This window comes from Macaca thibetana, chromosome 17 (assembly GCF_024542745.1).
Source record: "Macaca thibetana thibetana isolate TM-01 chromosome 17, ASM2454274v1, whole genome shotgun sequence".
NCBI classification, from domain to species: domain Eukaryota; kingdom Metazoa; phylum Chordata; class Mammalia; order Primates; family Cercopithecidae; genus Macaca; species Macaca thibetana.
Window position 1 is genome coordinate 584,300 of NC_065594.1, and position 13,389 is coordinate 597,688.

General features: G+C 42.4%; 2 protein-coding genes across 6 annotated transcripts in view; both read right to left on the reverse strand.

Moving 5' to 3' along the window:
• The window catches only part of SAP18 (Sin3A associated protein 18), a 556,924-nt gene that overhangs the window by 458,128 nt on the left and 85,407 nt on the right, over positions 1-13,389 (reverse strand). The window lies entirely within an intron of this gene.
• IFT88 (intraflagellar transport 88) overlaps positions 1-13,389 on the reverse strand; it is a 125,259-nt gene that overhangs the window by 58,915 nt on the left and 52,955 nt on the right. For all 5 annotated transcript variants that reach the window (XM_050766735.1, XM_050766736.1, XM_050766737.1 and 2 more), the window contains 2 exons: positions 10,211-10,297; positions 2,388-2,574 (listed from right to left, as the gene is read on the reverse strand). In XM_050766735.1, coding sequence (XP_050622692.1) covers positions 2,388-2,574; positions 10,211-10,297 — 274 coding nt within the window. The remainder of the gene's footprint in view (positions 1-2,387; positions 2,575-10,210; positions 10,298-13,389) is intronic.

Sequence of the window (13,389 nt, forward strand, 5' to 3'; positions counted from 1 at the left end):
TTTTTTTTTTTTTTTGAGACGGAGTCTTGCTCTGTCGCCCAGGCTGGAGTGCAGTGGCCGGATCTCAGCTCACTGCAAGCCCCGCCTCCCGGGTTCACGCCATTCTCCTGCCTCAGCCTCCCAAGTAGCTGGGACTACAGGCGCCCGCCACCTCGCCCGGCTAGGTTTTTTTTTTGTATTTTTTAGTAGAGACGGGGTTTCATCGTGTTAGCCAGGATGGTCTCGATCTTCTGACCTCGTGATCCACCCGTCTCGGCCTCCCAAAGTGCTGGGATTACAGGCTTGAGCCACCGCGCCCGGCCAGCTTCAGTGATTTTAAAAGTGTAGTGGGGGGCAGGAATAGACAGACCAATAGAACAGAACAAATAGTTCAGACATGCACTCAATTATAGAGTTTAAAGACATAATCAGTGGGGAGGAAAATGCTAGTAATAAGTGGTGCCAGAACAACCGACTATACATTATTATTATTTTTTGTGTGTGTTGGGGGGGCAGAGTCTTGCTCTTTCACCCAGACTGGAGTGCAGTGGCGTGATCTCGGCTCACTGCAAAATCTGCCTCCCGGGTTCACGCCATTCTCCTGCCTCAGTCTCCCGAGTAGCTGGGACTATAGGTGCCTGCAACCACGCCTGGCTAATTTTTTCTATTTTTAGTAGAGATTGGGGTTTCACTGTGTTAGTCAGGATGGTCTCCATCTCCTGACCTTGTGATCCGCCCGCCTCAGCCTCCCAAAGTGCTGGGATTTACATGCATGAGCCACTGCACCTGGCCATTAATTTTTTTAAATGTAGATTCTTATTTCATAAAAAATGAACTCAAAATTTTGAAACTCAACAGAAAAAACAAAGCTATAAGAAGAGTATGAAAAGAAAATATAGAAAAATGATTTATAATCTGAAGGTAAGAAGGGCTTCATAAAGCAATAAACAAACGAATAAAGCAATAAACACAATTTTTTTAAAAGACAAACTTGGCCAGGCGTGGTGGCTCACGCCTGTAATCCCATCACTTTGGGAGGCCGAGGCAGGTGGATCACTTGAGGTCAGGAGTTCGAGACCAGCCTGGCCAACACAGTGAAACCCTGTCTACTAAAAATGCAAAAAATTAGACTGGCATAGTGGAGCATGCCTGTGGTTCCAGCTACTTGGACGGCTACAGCGGGAGAATCACTTGAATCTGGAAGGTGGAGGTTGCAGTGAGCTGAGATCATGATAATAAAACAATTCTTCCATAGAAGAAAGTAGAAACAAAGTTAAAAATCTAAGCAATGGAGAAAGGAGAAATATTTAATAGTTACAAAACAAATAAATAAGGATATATCTAGGAAGCAAGCTCCTGCATGAAGACCTTTGTGCCTCTCTTCAATGCTCTCTTCCCAGATACCCAAGTGGTCATAGCCTCCCTTCCTTCAGTGACTTGAAACATACATTCTCAATCAGGCTCTCCCATGGCTAATTCCTTCTCGCCTCCCCTATACTTCAAGGTTGGCAGTAGGCCTTCCCTCCTCCTTCAGGCAGGAGATTAAAGAGTCTTTTCTGGGAGGAAAGATACAATTGACTTATGGGCAGGTCTCCAACTAAACAGACCAGACCAGACAGATGCCCTACAGCAAAGTACCAACCCATCAATCTCCTTCATAGACCTAGAGATTCCACTCAGTTTTTAGCCATAAACTCCTGACATAACATAGAAAGGAGAATAAAATAAGCAAACCAAAGAAAGCAAAAAATACCTAGGCAGGGAAACGTTATTAACAATCCAAGAGACAAGACCCAGTACTGTACGGACAGGCGTTTGCAAAACTGCAAATTCATGCCCGGGGTGATGATGCTCCACTTCAGGCAACCTCTGAAAGGCGGGGAAGAGAATGTGATGGTGGTAAGACTCCATGGCTTGTAATATTTGGCTTATTAAAAACAAAATCTGAAGTAAAGATGGCAAAATGTGAAAATGTGTTAAACTGGGGTGATAGGTACACGGGTACTTATTTCTTGTGTGTACTTTTATGTATGTTTGAAATTGTTCATAATTAAAAAGTAAGCAAACGGGATTTTTTCCCATCTATCAGCTTGGCAAAAGTTAAAAAGAATGATAATATCCAGTATTAGCAGAAATTTGGGAAATTAGGATTATACACTGTGATGGAAAAGCCTTTTTAGAGGGCAGTAAAGCAAGCCTGATCCAAATTTTGCAGTGCATAGCTTCTGAATCATTAATTCCATTTAAAATAAACTATAATCTGAGAGGCTGTAGTCTTCAATTTTCTGTTAGAAGGAAGTCAACTCCTCCTCCTAATGTGTTTGAGCTCTTTAAGCAAAACAAAACAAAAACAAATACAAAGCAAAAAATAAATAATTTAAAAAGCAATTTCGCCTTGTTTCACTTACCAATATTATAAAGCGCTTCAGTACAAGAAGAATCATTTCTTAGAGCCTCTTTATAGAATTCAGCGGCCTTCTCATAATCACCATTTGCAAAAACTGTATTCCCTTTATTAGTAAGAGCTGCTGGATTGTATCTATCAGAGTTCACAGCTATATCTGCATAGCTGCTGGCTTGTGCAAAATCCTTTCCCTAAGTAAAATACATATACAAATTATTTGAATTTCATGAAATACTTTTTCTGACTGTTCTGAGATTATAGACATAATAAACAGACTTTCTGAGATTACAAATATAATGAACAAAAATATTTTACATATCTTGGTCTTGATAGTCTGATTCTACATAAGAGTTTTACTCATCAAGCTCAACCACCCAAGCTTCTTGTGATTGACTTCTCCACAGTCTCATTGTTAGAATAACAACACTATTTATATGTAGGTGGTTCCATGCTCAACGCCCAAATTCCATGTCACCATTTGCTGCAGCGCTCCCCCTCCCACTGAAGCCCTGAAATAGCTGTCACAAAAGCACTACCCTTCCTGCTCCTAGCACACTGGCTGTGTCACCTACTAGGCCTCTGCACTTGTAGCAATCCATTGTTTTTTCCTGTCTCCATGCCAAATTCTCTGTCAGGGCCTTGCCATCATTCACGTGAGCTACAGGAACCTCTCTGTTCTTAAACATCATGACCATCTGTGCCAGGTCAGCTTGGTTAACCCAGGAACTACATTTCTAAGAAGCTCCTTCACTATTAGGCTCTTGTCTAGACTTGGCCAAAAGAGGAACTTGTGTGACATCTGGAATGCAGACCTGAAGCAGTGGCCTTTAGTCTCTGAAAGGCTTTTTCTTGTCATCAGATGCAGGACTGATGCAGAAGTGTCCATGGGTACCAGCTTCTCCTCACTCACTCCACTCCATGGGCAGCTCTTCTTCCTGACTATGCCGTCCCTGCTCCATGACAGGGTTTGGCTGTGGCCCCCAGAGGAGGCAGCTGCACAGAGGTATCTGCTTCCCACAGAACTCCCCATGAAGGCCCTCTGGGTTCTACTGTGGCAGCTGGATAAGTGCGGCCACTCACTGACTGATGGCGATTCCTCCTCAGATCTCCAGCTCCCCTACTACATCGTCACCACCAGGCTCCTTCACAACTGTGTAACATTAAATTGCCATGCCCCTTCTCCCATGTCACTCACAGTGACCATCCCTGGTTAAACTTTGTAAAAAGTTTAGATATAGCTTATATATAATAAACCTGACCCCTTTAAAATGTAGAATTCTGTGGCATTTAGTAGGTTCACAAAGTTGTGCAACCACTGTCAATATCTACTTCCACCCTCAAAAGAAACCCTGTACCCATTAGTAGTCACTCCCCATTCTCCTCTGCCCCCAGCCCCTGGCAACCACTAATCTGTTTTCTGTCTCCATGCCTATTCTGGACACCAAATATAAATAGAATCATAAAATATGCAGTCTTTTGCGTCTGACTTCTTTCACTTAGCATAATATTTTTAAGGTCTGTCCATGTTTTAGCATACATCTGTGCTGCAGTCCTTGTAAAGTCTGAATATTAACGTCCCACTGTGTGGATAGGCCACATGTCCTTTATCCATTCATTGCTGATGGACACTTGGGTTGCTTCCAGGCTCCTTTATGGTTAGTACAAATAACCCTGCCATGAACATTCACGTGCAAGTTTTTGTGTGAACTCTGATTGAACTCTGAAACAAAAATTGGTACCTACAAGTGGGGTGCTGCTGTTATATAAAAACATGTAACGTTGTCTTTTGGACTATGCAGCAGGCAAAACTGAGAAAAGCTGTGAGGGGCTGTGTTGGGGACTGGAGAGATGGTGGAGCATGAGTGAGCCTGCAAAGGCAGAAGGCATCATCAGAGGCTGGATAAAGAGCAAGCCACACTGTCACCGTGAAGCACTGACACAAGTGGCACCTACAGAGCGGGTTAGAGGACAGGAAGTGTACCTGATAAATATGCCCGTGTGGCCAAGGGGGTTTCTAGGTAGGATGCTGAAGGGCCAATGAACTTATTTTAACTGGGTATACAATTGATCAGGTATAGGAAGATAAAAATGAGCTAAGGAGAGAACTGTTCAGTTTGCAGGTAGAATTTAGAGAAAATATAGAAGAACTAGGACTTGCTAAGGTAGAAAATAAAATTATTTCATGTCTCCAGTTTCTTGTGGTGGCACAAGATGGCAGGTTAGGGAACAATTCAAAGGTGTGGCTGTAATACCTTTCGTAAACATCTCACAAAGATTTAAGGTCATACCTAGCAGACCTTCTCTCCCAGGTAGTGAAACGGGCTTCTAAGACACTTCAAGGCTCCGTTCCACAGCAGCCTATACACCTAGTGGAAAGGGGTCTGTCCCGAAAAGAATTATGGATGCAGCTGTTGAGACATGTGGGAAATCCTAACAAGACTTAGAGAAAACCCTCCAAGTTTTTAGGCGAGTTGTACTGACTGTTGCTAGTTTGGATTAAAGGGACAGATAGAGTCCAAAATGAAAAAAGCTCTCTGTGTCCCAAATGTCTCAGGGCAGAACACAAACTGAGAAAGTTAATCAGCTGCAAACACAGCCTATTTCTTTCTTTTCTTTTTTTTTTTTTAATTTTACTTTAAGTTATGGGATACATGTGCAGAATGTGGTTTGTTACATAGGTATACATGTGCCATGGTGGTTTGCTGCACCCATCAACCTGTCATCTAGGTTTTAATCCCCACATGCATTAGGTATTGGTCCTAATGCTCTCCCTTGCCTTCTACTCCCCGACAGGCCCCAGTGTGTGATGCTCCCCTCCCTGTGTCCATGTGTTCTCACTGTTCAACTCTCGCTTATGAGTGAGAACATGCAGTGTTTGGTTTTCTGTTCCTGAAACATAGGCTGTTTCTTATACAAAAGGAAGATGCTCTCAGAAGGCAGAGCCAAGAGTCATAGAGGAAAAAGAATTAGGGGGCCACTTCGAGGGAGCAGAGCTGGGCCCTAATCAAGGAATATTCCTTTTTCTCAGACTAGGGAGCACTGGCCACACCTGCTTTGCTAGGTTTCAGAATCATTAAAGAAAGTGACTGTGATGTGCCTCCATCCCTCCCCTTTGGGGATGAGTGTCTTACAGGGGATGAGTGTCATGTCTTTTCATTCAGAAATCTTTGGATCAAGAAGAAATTGTGCCTGAGAAAGCTCCATTTCTTGTTTTTTTTTTGTTTGTTTGAGATGGAGTCTCGTTCTATCGCCCAGGCTGGAATGCAGTGGCACGATCTTGGCTCACCGCGACCTCTGCCCTTCAGGTTCAAGCAATTCTCATGCCTCAGCCTCCCGAGTAGCTGGGACTACAGGCATGCACCACCATGCCTGGCTAATTTTTTATATTTTTGGTAGAGACAGGGTTTCACCGTGTTTAGTAGAGATGAGGTTTCACTATGTTGGTCAGGCTCAAACTCCTGGCCTCAAGTGATCCACCTGCCTCGGCCTCCCAAAGTGCTGGGATTACAGGCATGAGCCACCAAACCCAGCTGGAAAGCCCCATTTCTATTCAGACCTGATGTAGATCCTGGCCTTTGAACCTGATGCTGTGGTGGAATGAGACTCTGAGAGTCTTGGGAGGGCTATGAGTAACTGGGGTCTGAGTGCAGGCAGTGGTAGATTGTTACAATAATGACTTCAGTGGATCACACCTCCCAGGATTCATGTATGACTCATTCAGGTATGATTCTCTCTCATGTTTGTTTTGTTCAATAAAATAATAACAAACTCAATGTGCTAATACACACCTGTGTACTGGGGTTTGCTCTCATTGAACCCAGTCCCACCTGAGAAGGCTGATCCCCTGCTGGGGATGCTCTGAGGGAAGACTGAGTTGCCCTGGCCAACAGTTCAGCTAAGTGACAGGCATGAGGTAGGAATTTGGAACATCCAGTCTCAGTTATGCCTCAGAGGATGGCAGCTGCATGAGTAAGGCCAGGCAAGCCCAGTGAAAGAAGCATCCAGGTGAACCCAGCTCACTGGGTAGAATGTAAGCAAATACCGGTGATTTCAAGCCACTACGGTTTGGGGCAGTTCATTACACAGCAAGAGAAAATAGATACAACTATATGCCAGATACCAACAATATACTTTCAACTACATATCATATATAAAACTACAGGCCGGGCGCGGTGGCTCAAGCCTGTAATCCCAGCACTTTGGGAGGCCGAGACGGGCGGATCACGAGGTCAGGAGATCGAGACCATCCTGGCTAACACGGTGAAACCCCGTCTCTACTAAGAAATACAAAAAACTAGCCGGGCGAGGTGGCGGGCGCCTGTAGTCCCAGCTACTCGGGAGGCTGAGGCCGGAGAACGGCGTGAACCCGGGAGGCGGAGCTTGCAGTGAGCTGAGATCCGGCCACTGCACTCCAGCCTGGGCTACAGAGCGAGACTCCGTCTCAAAAAAAAAAAAAAAAAAAAAAAACTACATAGGAGACTCATCACTTGGCCTCAAAACATTCTTGATTACAACCATTTTCTTCAGAACCAATTGTAAGAAATTACTGATGAGATGCTCTAATAGCTCTGCTTGGTTGATTAAATCTAACAATTCTCTTTGCTTCTTTAAATTTTCTATTGGTCTCCTCCTGCACAGTCGTCAAACTTGGTAAAGATCTGGTGACAAATTGGGTCAAAAATTCATTAGTGATTTTCTAAATTCAAAATTTAATGGCCATGATAGACACCATGCTTCACCCCGTGGACTTGCCCGTCAGAGCTGCTGGAAGTGCTACTGGCCACCAGCCTCAGCAGGCAGCCCTCTCTGGAAACTGGGTGGAAGACAGAGGCACCTTGTCCCCCTTCCTAGAGATGACCCTTTTTTGGGAGGCAGGCCACATCCAACGGCTGGCTGGTGTGGGGGTACAAAGGCCCACCCTCTCTCTTTTCCTGCCTCCTTGTGAAGAAGGTGCTTGCTTCTCCTTCACCTTCTGCTATGATTGTAAGTTTCCTGAGGTTTCCCTAGCCATACAAAAATGTGAGTCAATTAAACCTCTTTCTTTTTTTTTTTTTTTTTTTTTTTGAGACGGAGTCTCGCTCTGTCGCCCAGGCTGGAGTGCAGTGGCGCGATCTCGGCTCACTGCAAGCTCCGCCTCCCGGGTTCACGCCATTCTCCTGCCTCAGCCTCCCGAGTAGTTGGGACTACAGGCGCCCACAACCGCGCCCGGCTAATTTTTTGTATTTTTAGTAGAGGCGGGGTTTCACCGTGGTCTCGATCTCCTGACCTTGTGATCCGCCCGCCTCGGCCTCCCAAAGTGCTGGGATTACAGGCGTGAGCCACCGCGCCCGGCCTAAACCTCTTTCTTTTATAAATTACCCAGTCTCGAGTATTTCTTCATAGCAGTATGAGAACAGATTAACACACCTCCTGTCTACTTGTTTCCATCATTACAAAAAATGTTTAAATATATTTAAAAAGAAACTCAACATCTTTTCCCCCAATCAGCACCCCCGTCTAGACATGTAACTAACTGGTACCACTGTCCTACCAGCAGACTGAAGCACTGGAGTCATTCTTCAACCAGGGGTTTGGATCTCTTTCTTCATCTTTACATGTATGAGGGATATGATACCTTTCCACTAGCAACAGCAGTTCAGCACAGCAGTGCTTCTCAATGGTGCACAGATCAGAAGCTCTAAGAGGGACTGGAAACATGGTTTAATAAAATACCATGACTTTTTTTCTCATTTGTTAGTAAAGAAATGTTTAATAAGCACCTGTCGGCCGGGCGCGGTGGCTCACGCCTGTAATCCCAGCACTTTGGGAGGCCGAGACGGGCGGATCACAAGGTCAGGAGATCGAGACCATCCTGGCTAACATGGTGAAACCCCGTCTCTACTAAAAATACAAAAAAAAAAAAAAAATTAGCTGGGCGTGGTGGCGGGTGCCTGTAGTCCCAGCTACTGGGGAGGCTGAGGCAGGAGAATGGCCTGAACCCGGGAGGCGGAGTTTGCAGTGAGCTGAGATCCGGCCACTGCACTCCAGCCTGGGTGACAGGGCAAGACTCCGTCTCAAAAAAAAAAAAAAAAAAAAAAAAAAAAAAAAAAAAAAAAAGCACCTGTCATCAGCAAGGCACTGTGCACAATACAAAGCTGAAGCTGATGGGCTAATGGAGAAGAATCACATATAAACTATTAAAATACAATGCTGTAAGTGCAAACAAAATATTCTAGGAGCACAAAGGGAGGTGAGAATATCTGCCAAGGAGCGTCAGGAAGCCTTCATATTTCAGTTGGGTCATGAAAGTAAATTTAAATAAGAGGTTGGATCAAATGGAATATTCTTACAATAAGGGCAGTTCTTGGTAATCCGTTAAGCCCATTCCTATGCCATTATTCTGAGCAAAACTTAAGCAAAACCCAAGACGCTGGAAATTCAAGAGCTAGTGGCTAAGGCAGAGTTAAGGAGCTGTGGTAGCCTTCTAATAGTTTACCGCCCAGGTATATGGTGAGGTCTGGGTTGCTGTCATGCCTTCATCTGGGCCCTTCCTGGCCCTGCCACCTCAGCATCAACAGTTATTCCTAAGGAAAGCTCTTATAGTCTTCTACACGCAGGACAAAATTAAATCTCAGATCATTTCCTCTAAGAATCATAGAATGACAGAATTGAAAAGGATACTGAAAAATTACACAGTTTAGTTGTTTCTAACCTCCAGCCCTTAAAATCGTAGAGGTTCTCAAAGTGACATATGAAAATCTACAATTTATTTATTTATTTTTTTGAGACAAGATATCTGTCACCAAACAGGAGTACAATGGCACAATCATGGCTCACAACAGCCTTGACCTCCCCAGCTCGGGTGGATCCTCCCACCTCAGCCTTCCGAGTAGCTGGGACTACAGGCACGCACCACCATGCCCAGCTGATTTTTTGAACTTTTTGTAGAGACAGGCATTGTGTTGCCCAGGCTGGTCTCAAACTCCTAGGCTCAAGTGATCCACATGCCTCAGCCTCCCAAAGTGCTGGGATTGTAGGCTTGAGGCACCACACCTACCTATAATCAATTTTCAATATTCAGAAAAAGCCTACGAGAAATTCTGTATTTTCTGGTGAAAAGAAATGACTCTTATACACACTTCCCTCCCAGCACTTTCTTGCCTCTGTACTTTTGTTTAGTCCCCGTCTCCCTACAAATGCCCCTTTCTATATTCTGACCTGCAAGATCCAACTCTCTATGAAATCTTTCCTGAAAGCCTTAAATTAGAATGTTCTTTGCCTCCTCTGAATTTCTGAAGCACTTATTATCTATGTTAGTTTATTGTTCTCTACTTTAAACCTTCCTTCCTTGTCTACCTCCTTTGTTCCAAAGACAAGAACGCGCCCCTTTAGTGAGCTTTTAGACTTTCGGTATTCCCATGATTGGCGTCCAGTAGATGCTCAATGAAAGCTTGTTAGAGATGATACTCTGTAACCTTACATCAATCTTTTAACCTAAGATGTCACTTTCGTTACTAACACAAAAGAGTTGAAACACATCTCTAGCTCCTCCAGCTGTACGTTCCATAATCTATGATGTGATACTTACCACTACAATTTTTCTCCCTCCCTTCTCCTTCAGAGATGGTCCTTCTCACTCATGTCTGCCAACTCAGCCCCTGGCCTGGCACTTGTCATGATCAGATCCTCTATACACCTCAGTCCACTTACCATTCTCCACCAGTATTCTTTGGGGTTTCTCCTTAGGCATGATCCTCAGGCAGAAATTTAGCAATACAAAATTAGCAATACAAAAAAGAGTTAATCATATACTAATATATTTAACTCTTAGTAATAAAAAAAACTTACCATATAATACAGGGCTGAGAGATTGGTCGCAGCTGCACTTTTCACTCTACTGTCCTTTTTTTCCAACATTTTTAAGATCTCTACAGCCTAGAAATGGAATATCTGAAGGTTACTACCATTGTAATACGACAGTACTCAAGCTTAGGGTTGGGGAAAAGATCAGTGTTCCTGAAGGGTACGACCAGGGAAGGGCACAAAAGGCGTGGATTAACATGTTCAAGAAAACAGATTACAAGAAGAGAATTTCATTTGAGAACTAGAATTTATAAAAAAGAAAAAAATAGAAATTCTGAAATTAAAAATATAATTAAGACAACAGAGCTGAAGAGAGGCCTGGTAACTGGAAGAAAGGTCAGTAGTAAGTAATGAGCCTTGGAAGGCTTGGGCATGGTGGCTCATCCTATAATCTCAGCACTTCGGGAGGCTGCGGCAGAAGAACTGCTTGAGGTCAGGATTTTGAGACTAGACTGGGCATAGGCGTGAGACTCTGTCTAAAAAATAAAAATATGATGATAATAATAATAATAATAATGAGCCTTGGGAGTCATGTGATGCAGTTGAGTGTTTATCCTGCATAACGGGGTGGGCAATGAGGCCCTGAAAGGTTTTGCCTAAGAGACGTGATCAAATTTGATCTTTACAAAATAATTCTGAGGTTTCTGCTTCTGGCCATGACTGACCAGCCTACAGAAGACCATTCTTTGACAGAGAACAACTAGAAAGATTATAGAAAATACTAAAAATATTTTTGAAGGCACTGTAGAGCGAGCTAGCAAAGCAACCAGGACTTCAAGGCCAAGGTCCCAGAAAATGTTCAGACTAAATGAAGCATGGCAAAATAGATGGCTAAAAAAAGTTCCTAGAAAAGAACACAAGAGACTTATGAGAGCATAATGAAAAGGTCTAAGAGAAATGTAATTGGAGTTTCAGAAGGCCAAGGAGGAAAAATCGCACAAAATTTTTCAAAACCAGTAACAGAAAATAATTCTGGAAGTATTACAAAAAGTGATCTAAAGTAGATCCAAATATAATTACATTTTTAAATCATGAGAAATGAAAGTATGTTTTTAACTGCCTGGCAGGTCTGAGACAATCCTAACCAAATAAGATGTGTGGGACGCTCAGACACTTTACATGAAAGGTGAATGAGTATTCAACCTAGAAATTGCTACAGAATATCAGAAAGAAAAAACAAGGTAGAGAAAGGCACTGGGTCTTCCTTCCTTCCTTCCTCTTAAAACACATTTACTGATTAGAGGATGCTTGACTCTTGGTGCCTCCTGCTCCTAGAAAGCAGCTGTGTACAAGCAAAAGTAACTGTGTTAGCGTTTATAATGGTTGTCAACTATAGCTGTTGCAAATGTCTGACAGATTCTGAGATGTGGGCTGTTCAGTGTTTGACCTCAAATGAAGTACCAGTAGGCAAACTGACTCAATTTTTTTGAAGGACAGAAGATTTTAAAACACTCAATTTCAGATACTTTGGTTAGAATATGAGTAAATTGTTATCCTTTTATTTGTATTATTTGCACAACAAAGTTGCCAAGCAAATTATTCTTTTAAAGGGTTTTTGATGACTTCAAAGAAAACTGATGGAAGTTTCTAGGTCAGCAGTGTATAATTCTACAAAGTAAACACTGGAAAAGAAAAACCCAAACATTGTATCCTCACTTTCAAGATTCTGGCCGGGGGTGGTGGCTCAAGCCTGTAATCCCAGCACTTTGGGAGGCCGAGACAGGCGGATCACGAGGTCAGGAGATCGAAACCATCCTGGCTAACACGGTGAAACCCCGTCTCTACTAAAAAAATACAAAAAACTAGCCAGGCGAGGTGGCGGGCACCTGTAGTCCCAGCTACTCGGGAGGCTGAGGCCGGAGAATGGTGTAAACCCGGGAGGCGGAGCTTGCAGTGAGCAGAGATCCGGCCACTGCACTCCAGCCTGGGTGACAGAGCGAGACTCGTCTCAAAAAAAAAAAAAAAAAAAAAAGATTCTATCATTTGCTTAAAGATTTTATAACACTGCCACAAGTTCCTTAAATTTATCTAAAAAATAATTGCTGCTAATACTGCTTATCCTATAGAAACTACCTCACTGATTCTTTATACAACTTCCACAACTATTAATATAAAAGCTACCACTATTTTGAATCTCTAAGTTTTATAAGCTGCATTTCACTTTAAATAAGAATTGAGATAGTTTAATCTTCACTTTTAGACTGTGTCACAATAAATGGTATATTACTTTAAAATATAAGGCACTTGGACAGGTGTTAACTCATATACCCATTAAACTCTCCAAAGTGTACAGGAAAAGAAAGCTATTCTCTACAACATCCACAAAACAAAACAAAAAGAATGCTAACAAGCAATAAAAACAATTTTTTTAAAAAAAAGGAGTGTTATAGTCCTTTGTATCATTCCTTTTAGAAGCAGCCGTTTACATTATAGTCAAGGACATGTGTTAAATTTTTAAATTTTGATATATACTACTTTGTAACTCATTAATAACAATACTTTAAGGCTATATTTAACATCAAATCTATTTTCTCCCAAAATGGTTATTATGAATCCAAAAAACAGTGCAATCCAAAACTATTACTTAAAAAACTTGGCAAAGGTATTTACAACTTAAAACATCCTAAATGGATATCACGTGACAAACTAAAAACACTTCATATCATACGTTTCTAAACTATGATCTATTCTAAAAAGGCTACATAATTATTCTAATAAAAGGAACACTCGGGTATTTTTTGGCTCAAGTTTTTGTTTTGAAATAGGCTGTTTTCATAACTGTTCTCTACACGTCCATAAATCTATATAAAATATTTGTTTTTAAAAGAATATTCTAAGTTTATTTATAAACGGAACTGATAAAGTGCAGTCAAAATGGCAAAACAAAAAATAAAAATAAACGATGTTAGCTTGTCTGTCTGTTTCCCTGAAAACAGCGAGGAAAAGGGATCTATGTCTGTCCTGGTCTCCTTTCCCAGCTGATGCCATCTAGCTCCCGGCTTCAGCATTCCACTGAGCCCGCCCCTACACCAGAACTGGCCTCCAGGCCAATGGCTTCATTTCATCCACTTTGGGCTTTTTGGCAGAGTCTATTTTTTCAATTACAAAAGTGGCTACAAACACCATCATTATCAAAAAGACCCATACTCTGTGATTTCAGCATC